The sequence below is a fragment of the Cariama cristata genome, unplaced genomic scaffold (assembly GCF_000690535.1).
Source record: "Cariama cristata isolate BGI_N322 unplaced genomic scaffold, ASM69053v1 scaffold2962, whole genome shotgun sequence".
NCBI classification, from domain to species: Eukaryota; Metazoa; Chordata; class Aves; order Cariamiformes; family Cariamidae; genus Cariama; species Cariama cristata.
Window position 1 is genome coordinate 87,957 of NW_009603098.1, and position 18,615 is coordinate 106,571.

General features: G+C 38.6%; 1 protein-coding gene across 1 annotated transcript in view; it reads right to left on the minus strand.

Moving 5' to 3' along the window:
* LOC104157625 (DENN domain-containing protein 1A-like) overlaps positions 1–18,615 on the minus strand; it is a gene marked incomplete at its 5' end in the record, with an annotated part of 122,653 nt that overhangs the window by 9,331 nt on the left and 94,707 nt on the right. Inside the window, 2 exons of the mRNA XM_009695036.1 lie at positions 5,545–5,633; positions 10,269–10,328. Of these exons, the coding sequence (XP_009693338.1) occupies positions 5,545–5,633; positions 10,269–10,328 (149 nt within the window). The remainder of the gene's footprint in view (positions 1–5,544; positions 5,634–10,268; positions 10,329–18,615) is intronic.

Below are 18,615 nucleotides of genomic sequence, written 5' to 3' on the forward strand. Positions count from 1 at the left end.
ATTACCCAGCAACTATTCAATCCGAACAAAGCACAGACCTATCACTGGAATTCCTTCCTGCACACTCTGAATACTCAGTACACTGGAGTGTGAGCTAACAAAAATCTTAAAACATCTATGTGATTTTTAAAGTGTCACTTTGTATACAGTGAATGTTCATAGGAGCCGAATATTTCAAGAAAATCAAAACCAATAGCATAAAGGATATTTTAAATTAAAACAACAACAAAAAAATTTGTATCACAAGTCATCCAATCAGAGAACCAAAACAACAGCTTGTGACCACTATACCCAGTAAAGGCAGGCAACTAATTGTTTTATAGTTTTTATGAACTTTTTACAAATTTTTTAGAGAGCTGGAAATACTAACAAAGAATTTAAAGTGGGAACAAGCTGGATGACACCTCTGCCTGCTCTGACAGATCTAGATGCTAGATTCTAGAAAGTCGTTTCACATTCTTGTCCTATTACTCAGCACTACGGATCTGTTCACCAATTTCCCCTGCAACTACCACATCCCTTTACAAAGGCAAGCGGCATACATTCGGTAGGCTCACTCCAAAGCAGACAGCAGATAGGCCCCAAAATTAAAGTTTCTTTTAAACCATCATACTGGAAAGGTGGGAGAGCCAGGAAGGACCAGGGCTGCCGAAGGGCATCCCTGCCTGCCTTGAGCTATGGTTCTTGTTTGGCAAGGTCTGCAACAAAACCCAGCTGCTCTCCATACGTTTCTTTCCCATTTGCTGCGCTTTTTCTGGGCATCTGCTTTCTTGGTACCACCTTCGTGGGATCTAGCTTCCCCTGCACCAGTTTTCCCAAGGCAGAGGAAATAAAGCACACTGCAATAGCCTGCAGTATTTTCTTTCTGATTCCAGCCACCCTTGTTCATACAGGTACTTGCTGGCTTAGCTTTCTTCCTATGCAGAGATCCTTCCTTGCAGTGATGCCATGGAAAACCTTTACCATACACAAATTCTGTGTGCCAGAGCTCCGAGAGCCTGGTTACAACAACTAGAATTCAATGTGCTTTATGAGCCTGTATCACTCAACACAGCCATCACGCTGACTTCATACGAAATTCAGTGTAATAACCCACTATTGCTCTGCAGCCTATTTTCATTCATATGATATCAGGGAAAGCCATTAGCTTCTCTACTAAGTCCTACACAGGAAAGCCATAATGAACTGCTGCAGCACTGACAGGGGTTTAGCCAGCCCAAGAGCCTTTTGACATGCTGTTAATTGTGAGCCTGACCCTCTGATTTCCTATTTTAATTTCCTCCCACTCTGCATGCCCTGGAAGCCAGCTAGTCGGTACTTACAGAAGACAGATCCTAGAGCACTCGGGAAGCCTATTCTACATTTAATAGGAAATCTTGCTGTGGTGTAAAAGGGAGCTCTCAAAAACCTGCCTATCTGTTAAAAACGCAACATCTTATTTCTATGAACAACTGCTTTGTGTTTAAGGAGGCATGTCCCACGTCTCTAGGATTTGCCCCAGGTGGTAATCCAGCATTTTATGAGCTCTCATCTACAAATTCTTCCTGTTACCTTATAACTAAAAGTTTTTCAAGAAATTATACATTTTAGATTTAACGACAAATTTTTAAGAATCATAAGCATCAAACCCCCTGAATTGCTGCTGAAATTGTAAAAAATAAACTTTCTATTGAAATAGAAAGAAAATTCACTTAAAATTCTGATGGGGGAAACAATAGTTCTTACACCAGCTCTTCTAAATACAATGGTTTAACAACAGACATTAGCAATAATCTTGGGTGTTCTTTGAAGTCACTGCCCCCACCCTCCTGTGTTTTAATTGAAGACTGATTAGAAAATGAGCATATATACCCCCAAAACGATGTTTTTCTTTTATGCACATTAAAAAAATTAACCTACGTAACTGAAGATACAAATTTCCTAAAATCGTAAGAAATACATTAACAACTGCAACAACTGAAAGGATGCCTACATAATGGTTTCCTTTTCAGAGATGACATGCAACATTACAAACAGAGAAGAGGCTGCCCTGAGAAACGAGGGCAGCGGGTGCCAAGCTTGTGCAGGGGTTGGTGGCACACTGCCCTGGGGATCCCGTCTGTGCCGGCTGGAAGGAGGATGCAAAAGCCACAGCCTGAGCTCATGAGTCAGATGTGCTGGGAAACGCCTCTGAAGCCTTCATGTAGTCATTCAAGACCAAAAGGTCAGTGTCAGTCTTAAATATACAAAGAAACTTCTCATTGAACAGAAGCTCCTCCTCACAAACATATCCCACACATGCGTACCTGAAAAAAGTAACTGGCTAATAATTAGTTTTGAAACCAGTGCAATTAAGCGAAGTATTTTGGTAAGGTTTAATTAAAGAAAAGCACCCTCTCAGCGCTGCTGCTGCTGTTTTTGTGGAATCTCCTCTGACCTGCAATAAGGGTACTCCAACACTACCAAGTAACACAAGTGAAAATATATACTGTGATGTTTTCATTCATTTCAGTATTATTCAATAGAAGAAAACAGTGCAAAATTTTTACAGAGACAACACTTGGCTTTATGTTTTCATTTCAGCACAGGAAGATTATTTCTTAGTGGGACAGAAAAAAGAAAGTTTGTGAAAAACGTAATGAAAATCCTATCTTTAATTACTATTTACAAAATTATTTTTCCTTCATTCAAAATGTCATTTTGAGATAAATAGTAAGGAAAAAGGTCAGGATTACTGAGTCATTACCTATTTCAAAGGCACCCACCTGAGCTTATCTCTTAGGTAAGCCATTTATCTGAGCTTTATTTAAGTACAAGGTCAGATATTTCCTCCACTTGTACTTCCAAAATCACAACGGCAGTGTCAGTCTCATCATGGTTGCGTGTCATGTGTCCCGTCTCCCCCACTGCGCCAACTGGTTTTTGTTAAAACACTCTAACCAGACACCTTACAGGATATCTAGTGGAGAGCAATATTCTACAGTTAACTGTCTCGAAATAGTTATGTCAAAGTTTGCTTTGCCACCTGAAGCTGATGACAAGGAACAACAAAAATAATCAGATCCTGCTGTGATACCGCATTTGAACTGGATAAAATACCGAAGCTGTGCAACATCAGGAAGAGACCACAACTGGTACCATATAGCAAGTGTCAGTGGTTTTAGCAACATTACCTGGTTTTCTTCCATATTTAAAAGATGGAAAAATCTATCAGTAAAATGCTCATGAAGGAAAATAAGTCAGTTTACAGCTACAAAGCATCTTCATTATCTTTTGTACATTACTGTCAAGTGTTTTCACAAAAAATGATCATAATTTCTTCTGTGAAAGCCACTGAATTGTAAAGACTCACTAAAATTAACAGCAATAAATTAAGCCCAAGTAAAATAATAATTTTAATTCAATATATTACTAGTATTACTATAAATATTATGTTTATCATTCATGTTTACATTTATTCCTGTTCAGATACTGGCAGGAATTGAAAATACATGTTAGCAGTAAGCCACACTGGAACGTCCAGCAGCTTTTGAAGCCAAACGTGCATAATCCTTCATATGAAGCAAATATAATGGTTAGATAGACTCAATTACCCTTCAGCTACACGCAGTGAGTCATCATATTAAGAAAAAACCCTTTTATTTTAAAAATTCCTACAATCTTTGTGAAGGGACAGTACCACCCTGTAACAGCACAAACCCTTCGGCAGGATTTGCAATCTGCTCCACAAGAGGGCAACCAAATTCCACTATAAAATGGATAAATAATCCTGTAGAATTTAAATGTGACCATTCATTTTAGCTAAAACCAGAGTATCTCCCTGTCCTAGAGCGGTTTGGAAAAAGCTAGCAACACACTTAACTTTGGGGGAGCAAGCAGAGACCCAAACTCCACCTCTTTTTCCCTCATAAACAGTGGTGACAGGGAACTGGTACACATGTGGGGAAAAGGTGCGTTTGAAGAAACCAAACCTTTTTTGTGGGATTTTAGTAGCTTCAGACACAACAAATACCCTGTAATCTTGGGCATCAGTTAAAGCATTTCGCTTTACTGGCAATAAAGCCACCACAGGCTGGGACATGAACAAATAATGTGAAGTGGCTACGATATACGCAATTTGTACTGCAAGTAGAGATGAATGACAAGGAAATCTCTGGGACAGATCAGAACAGTGAAACCATCTTGTGGCCCCTGTGTCTTTTGCTTGTAGTCTGTGAGCAGTTCCACTGATTTCCCATGCTAAGGCTGCACCGCCACAACACTGGAAAGTCAGAAAATGCTACTCCACTCACTGCTGAAGGACAGCATCAAAGATGCTTCACAGGCAGGGAACACCAGTTAAATCTTACCACATGACTTGGAAAACATATACTGGCTCTGTCGCCTGCCATTCTTACCTCGCTGCTCAGTCGTTTCCTCTGGAGTGCCAAGCAGGCCTGTCCCTACTCTAGCCACTTTTTTCACAACACCTTCTTCTAAGATCGAGCACTCCAGTCAAAATGCACAATTCTTAAGATCCCCAAATTCTGAACTGAGAGGAGACAACCTGCTTATTTGGACCCGTAAGAAGTGCAGCTAACACCAGCCTCTGTATCCAATCAGAACTTAGTGCTGTTGAATCCTTTGTACTTCTGAACAGTTGAAGTAGCTACACTCTGAAGAATCCAAATAATTTTAAATCCAAAATGCATACTGATGCAGCCTACATGTATATTTGTCACACACGATAGTGTCTTTTGGGCTATGTTCATAAGGTTCAATATATCTATTCTCTTTTTAGGTTTTCACTTGACGGCCTATTATCTAACTCAACTATGGCAAAGCATTAAGAATATCTGCAACAATACAAAGTATTGTCGTCTTTGTAAAAAGTGCTTTAAGATGTGACATTCATGAAACACTCTGAAAAAATCTCTCCAAGGTAACAGAATACACTCTTCATATGAACAAGAGAGATGCTGGAATCCAACACATTTGATACACTAGCAGTAAGCTACAGCAGCACAACTTATTTGGAACATTAACCCTGTTTACTTCCTAGTCAAATCTAAAGAGATGATAAATTTGCTACTACTATGCAAGACAGTTCTACAAGCCTTGAGTATAGAGCTCATTACAGACCTTCTGTTAATGAGACTTACAAACAAGAGACACAACCCTTACTGCCATCACTATAAAACAAACAATGCTGTATCTTCCAGGTAAAGCCTGGTCAGAACAGTGGATTTGCAGAGATGTGGCTAACAGTTTCATTTGAAGCATTGTTCAAAACAAAACAACAAAGAAATGAACAAACCTTCAAAACCTGAAAACTTTCACTGAACAGGCTGATCAGATTATGTCTAACTCAGCAAACCAGAATTTTCCAATAAGTAAACTTTGGTTTCTTGTTTTTTCACACCTCCTCTAAAATGCTCCAAAAATGAAAAACCAAAGTAATTTTTTAAACTAAAAAAATTTTGATCTGTAGTATTTTTAAATTTCTCCTTTGGTTAGTTTCAGTTCTGAATGCACTGTTTGTTGACAACAATGCAACCAGAGAGAAGCAAGCGGCAAAGTACTTACTGCTCTGGACTAGAAACTGAAGTCCTTCGTCCTTCCACAGCAATATTGCTCCTGGGTCTCTTAACAACATGTGGTCTTGGCGGGCGAACCTATTACATACACACACATAGAAGACATTTCATCAAATACTTCAAGTTGATCAAACAACAGACATAAATAACAAAATATGCATAACCACCATTACCTTAAAGTTATCTTCCATTCAAAATTGCTTTTAAACTTTTTTATTTTTTTGTGTCACAATAATGTTACAAATTAATATAGATATACAAATGAATATAAAGTATGAATATAAACTACAGGGACCCACAACTTGTTTAAGGACAAAAAACCCTCACGTTTTTGAATAGCAAATGAAACATAAAAGCTTGTCACTGACTGTTAGCTATTAGCAAAGCAATGAAAATTTGTTCTACTGTCCTGTTTGGTACAGGCTAAATTTCTGACAAAAGAGTCACTAAATGTGAGCCGCCGCTTACACAGTTAGTTGATAGAGTAAAATTGAAAAATCCTGTGTGTTGCTGTACATTATATTGGAAAGTGGAGTTCAGCTCTGACATCATGATCCTTTTGTCTATAGGAACCCAATTTCTCAAGCAAAGACTTCTGTGTAAGGGAGCACTGAAAAATTTGTACTTAGAACAAATTTATAACATGAAAAACTTAGCTTATTCTTCATTTAAAATTTGCTTCCATTCAGCAGCTGAACAGAAACCCTTGCCAGATATATTATCACCACTAATGTTATGTTAGTGTATCTTTTCTTGTCTGTAATAAAATCCAAAGCTTTTCTGTGGAAGATGATGTTACTTATTATGTGTTACTTAAATAACACATCCATCACCTTCTAAGGTTCAGAAATCAAGCTTAATTTACTTACATTAACTCCACAAGCAAAGGAAAGGAATGAGCACTTGTGATCACTGTACAGGCAAAGTTTATATATGTGCCTACCCACATTAGTGAGTAATCCTGTTGATAAACTTAGTCGTTTGAGTCAAATGGGGGAATGAACATTTCCAGCATCAGGATCAGGCTGTACAAAAAAGCTTTCCATTTTTTGTTAAGCAAGTACTACCTTACCCGAAACGGAGTCTGATTTGTTGGCTTAGCTGAATGCTAATTTCAACAGAAATCCCCAAAGCCCTCAAATAAACTTAGGAATACAACTCAACTTCTGACCTCCCCGAGCTTGTGCTCCCTTAATAGCCACAATATAAGGGAAGCCGTTAAAGGCCTACAACCTAAGCACTCTTTGGATGACTAATGAATTTATTTGCAATGATAGAATAGATGCAGATTTCCCCTCACCTCTGCAAGTTTGTTTCTGTTGGATCTTCTGGTTTTTGTTTTTATTATTTCTTGGGGGAGGGAAGGTGTTTCTGGTTTGGGTGGTTGGGGTCTTTTTGTTTGTTTGTTTGTTTTCGTTTTTTGTTTGTTGGTTTGGTTTTGTGTGTGTGTGTGGTTTTTTTTCTCCTCTCTCTCCCCAGACAAAAAAACCTCAGATTTTCTTGCCAGGAAAAAGCCACCAAATTGTGTGTAGTATTTCTGTACCACACAACAGTATGTAGAAGATAGTAGCAGAATTATTGTATTGAATTTTCATTTCAAAGGAAACGGTGTACAGCAGATATGATGAAGAAACCCAGAGATGTATTGCCACTATTTCTTAAGAAAAAGGGCTTATAAAAAGGTCAGATGTTAAGGTCTTGAAGATCAGTCCCCACACAAGGCTGCTCCTCTCTACAATAAAGACAGCTTAAGAATGCGAATTTATGGCAGGAATGGAAGGATTAAGTTTGTGGCAACTTCAACTGAACTTGCAACGTGGTGAAACATAGGGAAAAGAACAACAGAGCTAATTAGACGAGCTGAGCTGTCAGAGTGCGGCTGAATGGCTCGGTGCCAACAAACAAAAGGAATGGGCTGGCAATCAGCAGGATCGATGAAGAATACTGCTTCATTAGGGTTGATAAAACAGAGAGAGAGACCGAGAGAGAGAGTGCGTGCGGGGTGGGGGGAGAGGAATTGCAGGGAGAAGAGAGCGAGAAGGAAAAAGAGAAAAAGAGAGGAAGAAAGAAACCTGTTTAATTAAATCTGAGCTGGAAGATGATGTGTAAAGCTGGCTTGTCATCATGCTGTGAACACTTTCACCTTTTGGGTGGTACCCTGGGGGAGTGATGGTGATGAGGGAGAGAGATGAGAGTTTTGGATGGCTCCAGGGGGCCACCAGACCAGTAAAGTGCAGGGTGACATGCTAAGTAGGATTTAGAGCATTGTTCATGGGGGACTGCAGGGAAAAGCCAGGAATCAAGCCAAGTCCTTGCTGGATTTTGAGCCTTATGCAGCCAAATAGGCACAGTTAAATGCCTATCAAATGCAAAAGTATGAAAGAAATCCAATTACATGAGCACACAGCCAAAAGAATAAAGGTAAACATCCAGTACGGAAGGGTTAAAAGTGCTTATTACTGTCCCCATCAACTTTATGCATAATTATTATATTTTAACTTTTTCTAATCGAAGTTTCCAAACAGCCACTATTAATCCAAACAGACCTCCATTAATTATATGCAACAACCCTTTCTCTTTCATAATATCACCACAACTCATTTCCAAAGCAGTAGAATGTAAAGAACATATCGTTCAGCTTCCTCAATCTTTCTTTTGTCTGTGTTTGTGTTTTTAAGTATTAGCAACGACTCATATTGCAAGGACTAGTGCCCACGGTTTCCTCCTCCTAACAGATATATCCTGAAAACACTAAGTATTTCTCAGGAATTGTGGTATTATGTGGACTTGGTTGGAAGAGCCGAGGGACCCGGTCTCCTCTTTCCGTGCTTGCTGTAAAAGGCTAGGACAAATTACTTGCTGATACCCACCTCTGTAATACACGCCAAGACTAAAAGAGGAAAAAAGCAGCCTGCACAAAGTATTATTTACACACATAAAAATGTGTTTCAACTATTAAAAGCCAAATAACAGTTCTGAACAACAACAAATTTATGTGTATTTGGTACAAGCATATTTTTGGGAGTGATTATAATCATTTACATTTATCTTGAATTTCCCCTTGATGAATGAAGCATTTCTGTTCCACTTACTGACACAGCTAGATGAATGCAACAGGAGCTTTTATTATTACATTTCCAACCTTTTATCAATCACATTGGGAGCAAAGACAGTTGACACAAACACATTATAGTGAGGACTATTAATGCACTACATCGGGGAGATTAAACAGTCTTAGCAAGACTTTAATGTAATAAATCACTCAATCTCAACAATACCGTTCAGCAACTTTTGTACAGAGGAATCGCAATGTGCCCTCATACACCTGCCAAACACAAAACAGGAGGGCTATGAAGCACTATGGGAACCCCACAGTACCATGGAAAGTTTGGTCCCAGTGTAATGCATCTGGGCCGGTCTCCCACACCAATTACATTTAAGAGAACACATTTAAGCATAGTCAGTGCTACCTTTTAAACACAGAAAACAGAAATCTTCAGAGCAGGAATCCATAAAAATGAGTCTGTTAAGCCAAACACCCAGAGTTAAAAAGAGGGAGGAAAAGAAACACATGCTATTGAAATGTAACATAGGAACATGCACCAAAGATCAAAAGTTAACACACACCCCCAAGTGCACTTGTTAGCCAGTTGCCTGCTCATCCGAAACATTTTTAACAAGTTTTAGCAAGATTAGATTTGAAAACTTGCATCTCTCTCTTTCTCATGCATGTATATATATATATACAAGGAAGCAAGGTGTAAGATGTATTCACCTTTTGGAGGAATTACATTCATAAAGCAAAAGTCCTGAATAGAAATAAGTATCTTCCAAGGCTGTTGCAAAAAACAACACCCCTTCTAAACTGATACCACTTTCCTGTACTACTAAAAAAAAACAACAAAACATCACTGGTGCACATCTAGCACAGTCTCCAGTTTTAAAGCTATCTGGCATAGTTACATAGTTAATATATAGCAATTGTCCTACAGTTAGTGTTTTGCATGAAAAACTGCTGGGATAAATTATCCCTGCCTAATACAGTAACAGGTATTGCACTGAGAATAATTTCTGTGTAGTTGGTCTACGGAAGAGTCACTGCCTCTGGCCAACATGCTGTGCCTACATTTTAATATCACGTAATTACACAGAGTTCCAGCTTGCATTTTAAATGAACACAAAGTATATATGTATATCATCCATAATGTGGTACTAATGTTCCACCGCCCGAATACAGACTTTGCTTTCTTCATGTGTATTCACTCATCTATTCCATGGAGAAAAGTTAAACGTCCCAAATTAATCTAAAGCATAACTTGCAGAGAATAAATACTTTCTCTTCAGACTTCTGCTTCCTTTCATATTTGAGTTTAGTGCAAGTCTTCAAAAGCTCACTGGCTAAAAACTTATGCCAGCCTAGCAAGACTTTTAATTTAAGAAATCACCACTAAAGTAAAAAGAAATGTTGCAACAGCAGCATCAGTTACCTGCAGAACTGACTGAAAGCTGCAGAACTCATCAAAGAAAAGCAGAATAAATGCAGGTCCCAGGGCTGTGCCTCAGCAGAGAAGAAGGGAGTTTAGGAGCATAATTCACACATTGCTTTTTTGCAAAGTTTGACAATCCAAACTACCAAGGTTTAGTAATGCTACTAAGAGCGTAATTCAGGCAGTGTTAAGCTGTGGCAGTGAAACAAAACTACCAACTACTCACGGGCCTAGATGAACGCTGTATCTTTGGAGGCGGTGGCCGAGGTGGACGGAGTCTCTGCTGCTGTATCAAAGTGGAAACTAAATTAAAGTCACCTACATGAAAACACCTCTGATTTTGTGGCAAAAGCAGTATGAGTGGATGACGACACACGGTGTACCTTAACTCCATACTCACCTCACAAAATGCAATTTTTCTTCCCCCCCCCCCCCCAAACAGTGACAAATCTCATGACCTGCAAAGTGCCACAATAGGAAAGGTAGTTATATCTGCCTGTTGACATAGGCTTAACATAGCTTCTGTTAAACCAAAGGATTAGCACTTCAGACCAGATCATCCAAAATTTACTGAGACAACAAAGACGCTCAAGGTGGATTCTTGGACCTCAAGGTCCAAGTGTTCTAGACAACATTTATGCAAATGGAAAGAATCCTGCAAAGCAGAATATTCAAAACAGCCTTCACTAAATTCTCAAGAGTGATTTTAGTGCTTGTGAAAACTTATGGTAAAGGCCTCAAACCAGGAAAGTCATTTAAGAGCATGGGAAAAAACCCTAGGTCAATCAAACTTCTTTTACACTTAAAGATGAGCACATGTTTAGATACTGTACTGGATGAAGGTTTAAATGCATTGCCTAGAGCAAAGTGTGTACTGTCATTGTAAAGAAAACTAAAAGCCCATCACCAACAGTTCTAATGAAGACAGAACAGTGCATTATGATGTCTATTTTGGTGTCTCATATATTAAATTAGCAGTTGGTCAGCTCATTACTTTGTAACAGCACTGGAGCTATTCCAATCCAGTTGCTTTTAACTGAGCCAGCATCATGACTCTCCTCACACAGATGGCATCTTAAGGTATAGTCTGTTAGACAAGGAATCCACCGACAATTGACGAGATTCTAAATAAAACCATCCTAAAGTACAACTTTGATATTGAGAACAAGATCACAGTTGATGTCCTTTCTGTGGCAGGTTGTGCACATGTATTAGCACTTCAAGAGAGAAGCAGAGCCCTCAGTGAGGAGCACACAGGAACGTCTCTGAACGCCCGCTCAACCGGATGACGACGACGACTGCATCACTGCCCCCAGCCCACGGTGCCTTCCATAGACAAAAGCCCACCAGTCATACAGAGAAGGAATTTCAACTGGCAGTGGGAGTCAGCTTCTTCAGACAGAAAAAGAAAGCTTACGCAGATTACTGTATTTCTCTCCAAAAAAGATTCCAGATTAATATCTCAGCAGTTCTCAACTTCTTACTAGGATAGTCTTTATTCTAGATTGACAGGCATTCTCTCTCAACTACTGTCACACTGTGTAATAGTACAACTCCAGCCTACCCTCTTTCACACCATTTTCATTCTCTTCTTGCATCTCTTCAGACTTTTCTTTCAAATTTCCCATTAAATGACACTTTTGCACCCATTGGTTCATTTCTCTTTACTTGTGTTGTCAATGAAGGAGTGCCAGACAACACACATGTACCTGGCTCAGCTTTTCGGGGTGCATGAGGGGGGAAAAAAAAATAATTAAAAAATAAAGGGATACTTGGGACAAAGAGTTGAGGCCAGAATTATTCCACGTGATAGGTTCCCTCTGTATTTTCCAAGAAAGTAAATATGAAAACAAAGAGAACAAAGAGAGAATTGACAGGGTGGCGAGCTGAGGTGGCTGCCATCAGCCCTACTGAACTGTTTCTCTTCTGTACCTCATATTACTCAATTCAGTCACAGAACCTGAGTTATGCTGCTGTGTATCTTCCCATCTTATCTGCTCAGGCTGAGAGCACAATCTTAAAATATATTTAACTTTTGTTACATAACACAGCATACTTATTTTCCATTACGTTTCAAAAGCATAATGGAACACCTGAAAAATCTGAAATTTACACTTTTCTAGTTACTTAAAAGATATTCATTTGCTATCTAGCAACTTAGGCAAAGAAAACAAGACACAATTATTATTAATTTATTTTTTCAAATTTTTTATGTCTCCTGCATATATACTTTCGTTATTTTTTTCCCTTTTACTTACCTAGAAATTGTGATTATTGCTACATTAGAAAATTCTCCAGTAAGTTATTTAGGTGAGAAATTTAAGTATTTTCCTAAAGCCATGGCTAGCAGTGCCTTCTTTGATTTGGGAATCAGTTATTCCTTTCTATAGAAAAAGCCAGGATAATTTTTGAGGAAACATTGCAAGACTGTAGGATCAACAGTATTAGTTGATGAACCAATGGCAGTATTGTTAAAGCTTCTGAAAAAAAGCATGACAAAGGCAGGCCCTTCAGAAAGCAAGACAGACAATGCAGTAGCTGAGGATTACCTCCCAGCGAGGTGGTCAATACATTGATTATAGTCACTGCACTGAACTGTACTTACCCATCCACGTACTCACTGGAGGAAAAATATTTTTCTGAGAAAATGCATGACAGGATTTGTTAGTTATCTGCCACATCACTGTTTGATTAGACAATGGCAAGAAAATCAAATTTTAAATATTTGGGGGTATCCGAAAACTACACTTTGTGTTAAAAGAGTCACCAATACTGGTACCCTTTTCAGCTGAATTCCTAATGTGAACTGAAGAATACCCATACACAAGTCAGAGAATACACAAAAGAGTAAGAGCATTAGATATTCCAGTACAATGTGGAGGAGTTTAATAGGACTACCATCTCATTGCGCACTCCTTGCCTGTAGCCAAACCACACGCAGTACTAATATTTCACTCCTGTTAGTCCTAAGTGACCAACAATTACAAACCAGACCTTAAAACATCATGACGCTGGCCTGGAACTCAAAACTATATATACTTTTTTTTTTTCCTTTTGGTCTCTGAGTGATAAGCGTAAGGCCATGTTGCTTTCAACTTTTCTCTGATTTCAAGAGGGTCAAAACCCCTCTTCTTTAGTATGAGCTGTGATTCTCATTTAATTACTTAACTCCAGGACCAAGGAATACTGAAGACAGAATTTCTCAAGGTTTACGATATATACATGAGTTATCTGCACTTACTGAGGTTACCTCAGCTTCCATTTTATTTGGGGATTGTAAAGTAACACAGATTTAAAAAAAAAAAAAGTCTTTACTTAATTATTTGCAATTCAGACAGACTTTTTTTAACACAGTCTAAAACCATAAGCTCAAGTGTGATGTCATACCTGCAGTCATCTCTTCCCAGCATTCTCCTTTTTACTAAGCTTTCTATTGATATTAGCATTGATTCATCTTGCTGCTCTTCCAAACTTACCTTTTCATTGACTGAACTCTCCTCTTCTCTTACTGAAGTTATCACATGATAAATCAATGCCACACAGACTGACATCTTGAATTCCAGGTGGAATTCAGTCCAGCCACAAATTACTGATAAATCCATAACTTTGAAGTGTCATAATCTAAACTCCTTATGGATCTACCCTAAAAAGAAAAAAAATCATTCAAATTCATGACCTTGCTACAAGATTTGCCAGTGAAAGAAAGAATGGGTAGCTGCTTCTTCACTGTCATCTGTTGCATCAGCATCTTGAGAAGCTTTCCTTAGACAGCAGTTAAAATTCTGCGTCTATCTATCTACTGAAAAGTTTTGTTTCTCCTCCAGAACAGCTGGTACTTTTCTCTGCAAGTAGCAAGATACTGGACAAGACACATGATATATAAGGCGAGTCCAAACAAGAAGCAGCATTGATATCCTCCAGCAAAAGTTTCAGCTGGCTCATTTTTGGTCAAGGTTCTGTAATGCAGAATTCAGTTAGATGGAAAAGGAACGAAGGAAGAAGGGAAGGAAAGGGAAGGAAAGGGAAGAAGTTTTTTTTCTTTCTCTAGATCATAGGAAGATTTCAGACAGAATGCTTTAGCTTGCCCCAGGATAGAACAAGCACATGCTGGGGCAAATTTTGTGCAAGTATCATTTTAGTTCTAGGGAAGTGAAAATAAAAATTACCCTACACTTATGTTTAAGCCAAGAGTTTCAAGCTGAAATGCAGACTCAGGTGAGGAGAAGACAGTGGGACTTGCAGGTAAACAAGTAAACTACCACATAAAAACTATCTGAAGAGAATAGTTCACAGACATATGACATGCTCCTGATGCAAAATCTAGAAGTAGTTATTTGCTGTACATACCAGAGGTATGTTAGGGTTCAGCACACAGAGTGCATGTAATGCCATGACAAACCAGGGGGGTAGGGGGGCAGGCCTGGTGACAGAAAGGAGTGTTAACTCAGCCAAACACCCTCCTAAAATGAGATCCCAACAGTGCTTTCTGAACAAGCAGAAAGACAAATGCTGAAGTTTCATTTTCAAGGATGCTTAAATCTAGGAGCAGTGCATGGATAAACTACATCTGCTCCCAGAGTAGTGCAGGTAGCGGCAGAAATCATGCAATCCTCCTAAGAGCTGGACTAAGGCGGGCTCTTTGTATCCATACACTGAGCTGAAGGAAACCAACTGGTCCCACAGTCCAGACCTAAGGGAGATAAAGTGAAGTATTAACCGCACACAGTGGCTGAGTTAACTACAAGTACCCGAGTGAAGAAAGGGGTTTGGTAAAGCAGGAGAACATGCAGTCAGCTGGCATTTGTACACTAAGGACCTCTCTATCAGACATTTCCTGATGCTACTGATCAAACAGAGGCAGTTTTTTTGGGTGATGGTTACAGGCAGATCTACTCAGTAACAACGAACTACTCATTTGCAGGAGCTAATACTTTTATATCCTTATCCTGTCACTGGATTATTTTTTCCAGTTGAGATTTAAATATCACATATGATTAAGCTTTCACCTCTGATCAAAAAATAATTCTGTGTTTCCACAATAAAGACATATACAAACTCTACTTTGGGAAAAGATTAAAGGTGTAGAAACTTTGCGTCTCTTAGACTTTCAAATAGGCAACGTGTTAACTCTCAGAACTGTGACCTCAGTACTTGTAACAATACAGTCAAATCCAACGCTCAGATTCAAATTTATCTTATCCACTGAAGTGCTACCAGAAATAAAGTTCATTTTGAGGTCTTGTATGTGTTGCATCACATATTATATTTCTGAACCATGAAGCGATCTGAATAGAACGATAAAACTGCATATTCACAGCAGCATGTTCTCTCCATTAAATACGGATAGTGAAATAGTATGGCTTAAATCAGTGTGGTGAAGCACAGAAAAGAATAGGCAAAGGGCAGGGAGGAGTAACTGACATGGAGGTCCACCAGGAGATAAAAGTTATTTGCCCTTCACCAGAGCTTAATTTTTAATGTTGATGTTAATATCTGTCACCAGAATGGGATATGCAAGTATATTCAAACTATATGAAGACCATATTTACTGGAAAAGCCACTGATTTGAGTTAATTTGTTAATGCAGCAAAACACGTTGCTTCTAAAAGGTCAGTAGGGGAAGCTGTGTTGGAATATCAACTTAATTACCTGTGCTGTAAGGATGAACGGGTACAAAACAGCACATGGCTACACTGTTAAAAGCTGCTAAATTGCTATTCTAGGTATGTTCCTAAATATATATACTACATTTTTGATACGAGGGGAGAAATGTCTAAATTAGCACTTTCTTACCAATAGCTGTTTATCAGCATACCTTTTTACTCCAGATATTTTCTTAATTGTCTTGTTCTAAATACTTCTGAAGCAACAAGACAGAAAATTTGCAGAAAGCCAATTTTATGCCTGCAGATCTGGCATCGTTTTACTAATTATCAGACAAGTGATTTTAATCTATGAGATGCTGGAGGAAGAAAAATCTTACATTCACTCTAACACTGTAAAAATACTATTTAAAAATCATAGATCCCACATCTCATAAAGTAGTCATTATATATCTAAGGGATTTTCACAATACAGCTATTTAGGTTTTTCATACTAGAGTAAACATTACAAAAAGATCATTTTTGGTCTGCGAGGTAACAGCTTGAGAGCAGTATATTATCTCAAACTAATTGTAGATGTCTGTTGAGTTTTTTTAAAGTGGTATTCAAAACAGAGTCTATATGAGTAAATTGGAGGTGCTATTTCATGTGCAGCAACAAGTGCAACCAGAAAAAAACATGCATAAAAGGAAATACAACCAGAAGAAAACTGGTTTGTCAATACATACAGAAAGAAGTGTTTCTCTTCCTCAATTACTAGTGAGGGGTGTTTCTAATAATTTCCAAAGCAAAGCTTTTCTACATGAGTCCTTCAGAAATTCAAAACTGGTTTAAAAACTGCTAGTATGTTTTAAAGACAACCAGACATGGGAGAGAGTTGCACTGTCCTGAATGTACCCATGCTCAAACACATCATGCTGCAAAAGACCTGAAGTGCTGACTTTGGAAAAATAAGCTAGACCTCAACTGAATACTCAATAAAAAAAAAAATAATAAAAAAAGGCAGAAAATAACAACACTGAAAAATGTATGGTACCTAAAAAGATTCAGTACAGAAAGCAGATGGAATCTATGAGGCAGCTGTTTTATTATCCATCCAGATCCCTGCACAGTGCGCACACTACTTTTTACATACTCCCATATGTACAGCTCACAAACTGGGATGACAAGAACAGTGTATGCTTTACAGCATATATTTTTAATTTACACTCTGAAATACTTCAACAGAAATCTGCTGGGTCCTGTGATAAAAATAATCTCCATGTTTTAAGGGATGCCTCATTCTTCAGGCCGTATTTGTAGATTGGGAAGGTAGAATGAATCTGGCAAAAATGTAGCAATGCCTATAGCTGTGCCAAGAATTTATTAAAGGGGCAGAGATTGCCACAAATAAACACTCCGATTAGTTTAATGAGAAAAACAAGGACTACCTCCTTACCTTTCTAGCCAGGAATCTTCCGTTACATAACAGAGAAGTAGACAGTAAGAGAAGGAAATGAAAGGCAGGTGCCTATAAGCTTCCTTCTTCCCTAATACTGAATAAGGATCTTTATTTCAGGCGTCTGAGTCATAGCTGGTGTCGTGGGATACTGCCAAAGATGCATAGGTCCATCCAAAAGCCACTGAGAGGAAAATCACTCTTTACTAAAGGGGAAGAAAGGGGTTTTCTGAAAGTCTGCCTTTGCTTCCTCTCTCTCTCCTGGCTGACACAAACTCTGTCCTCCCTAATCAAGGGTAAAAAAATAATTTTTTTATGGTGCATCTAGCCACAGAGCACTGGTAACCCATCCTCATTTGGCAGTGTTGATAATGTCCGTCTATTAATCTCATACTGTGCAAAGAATCCTAAATAGCTAACTTTTAAGAATATTAAATACAACATACAACATACCACAGTTTACTTTAAATCTAGGACTTACATGGTACTAACCAGATACAGATCCCTCCTAAAACCAAGAATGAAAGCAAGAGCATGGTATCAGGAACATGTATATCTTGTGAAGTTAAAAGGTTCCATCAGGATGAAGCAAATAGGCCTCTTAGCTACGTCTTATTATCTGCCTGTTATGGAAGAGGGCCAGGGACAGAAAAATCCTAAAACCATAGGTTACACTACCGTGGATTATTATTGTTTATAACCGATGACAGAATCACAGAATGGTCGGGTTGGAAGGGACCTCTGGAGATCATCTAGTCCAAGCCCCCTGCTAAGGCAGGTTCACACAGAACAAGTTGCACAGGATAACCAATGCTATCCTAAAAACACATGGCTTAAATAACAAACCCCTTGGCTGTAGAACTGAACGGTATTTTATTTCTTTTGCTTGCAAGTACAGAAAAAAAGGAAGAATTTTGAGAATTAGGTGGATATATTTTTCTAGGTGTGCAATAAGTGTTGAGTAGACAGACGTATACAGGCCATGCCCCAAGTAGTGTGTGTTCTCATATGATGTTGATGGGAGGAACATTATGTAGTAGTGATTAACTTGTAATGGTATCTGCGGTTTAAATACCTGTCAAGACTTCTGATTGCTTCCTATCTCCAGTGCCAGGAAAGTTCATACACTATGCAAACAAGCAGTACAAAACCCACAGAAGACAGTATCAATACAATTTGAGATGGTGACCACTTAGTTCTTCTATCTCATTTTTTATCTGCTGTGCAGCTGAAATTAAAATAAACCCTGATCTCCTCCCATCTATATGTGCACTCAGTTCTTCTAAAATACTGTAAAAAAAAAAAAAAAACAAACACAAAACACAAAACCCTAACTATTGAACTAATATTATTCAATATTTTGCAGTTTGAAGACTCCTGATATTTTCCAAAGGAGATGACTGTCAACAGCCTCTTCCTTACCTGGCACAGATCCCAGGTGCCCACAGACCACAGTTTGAAAACCACTGTAAGTTAAGCTATACGTAGTAGGTATCTCTTCCCACAGGAAAGGGATGTCTACAGAACACAAA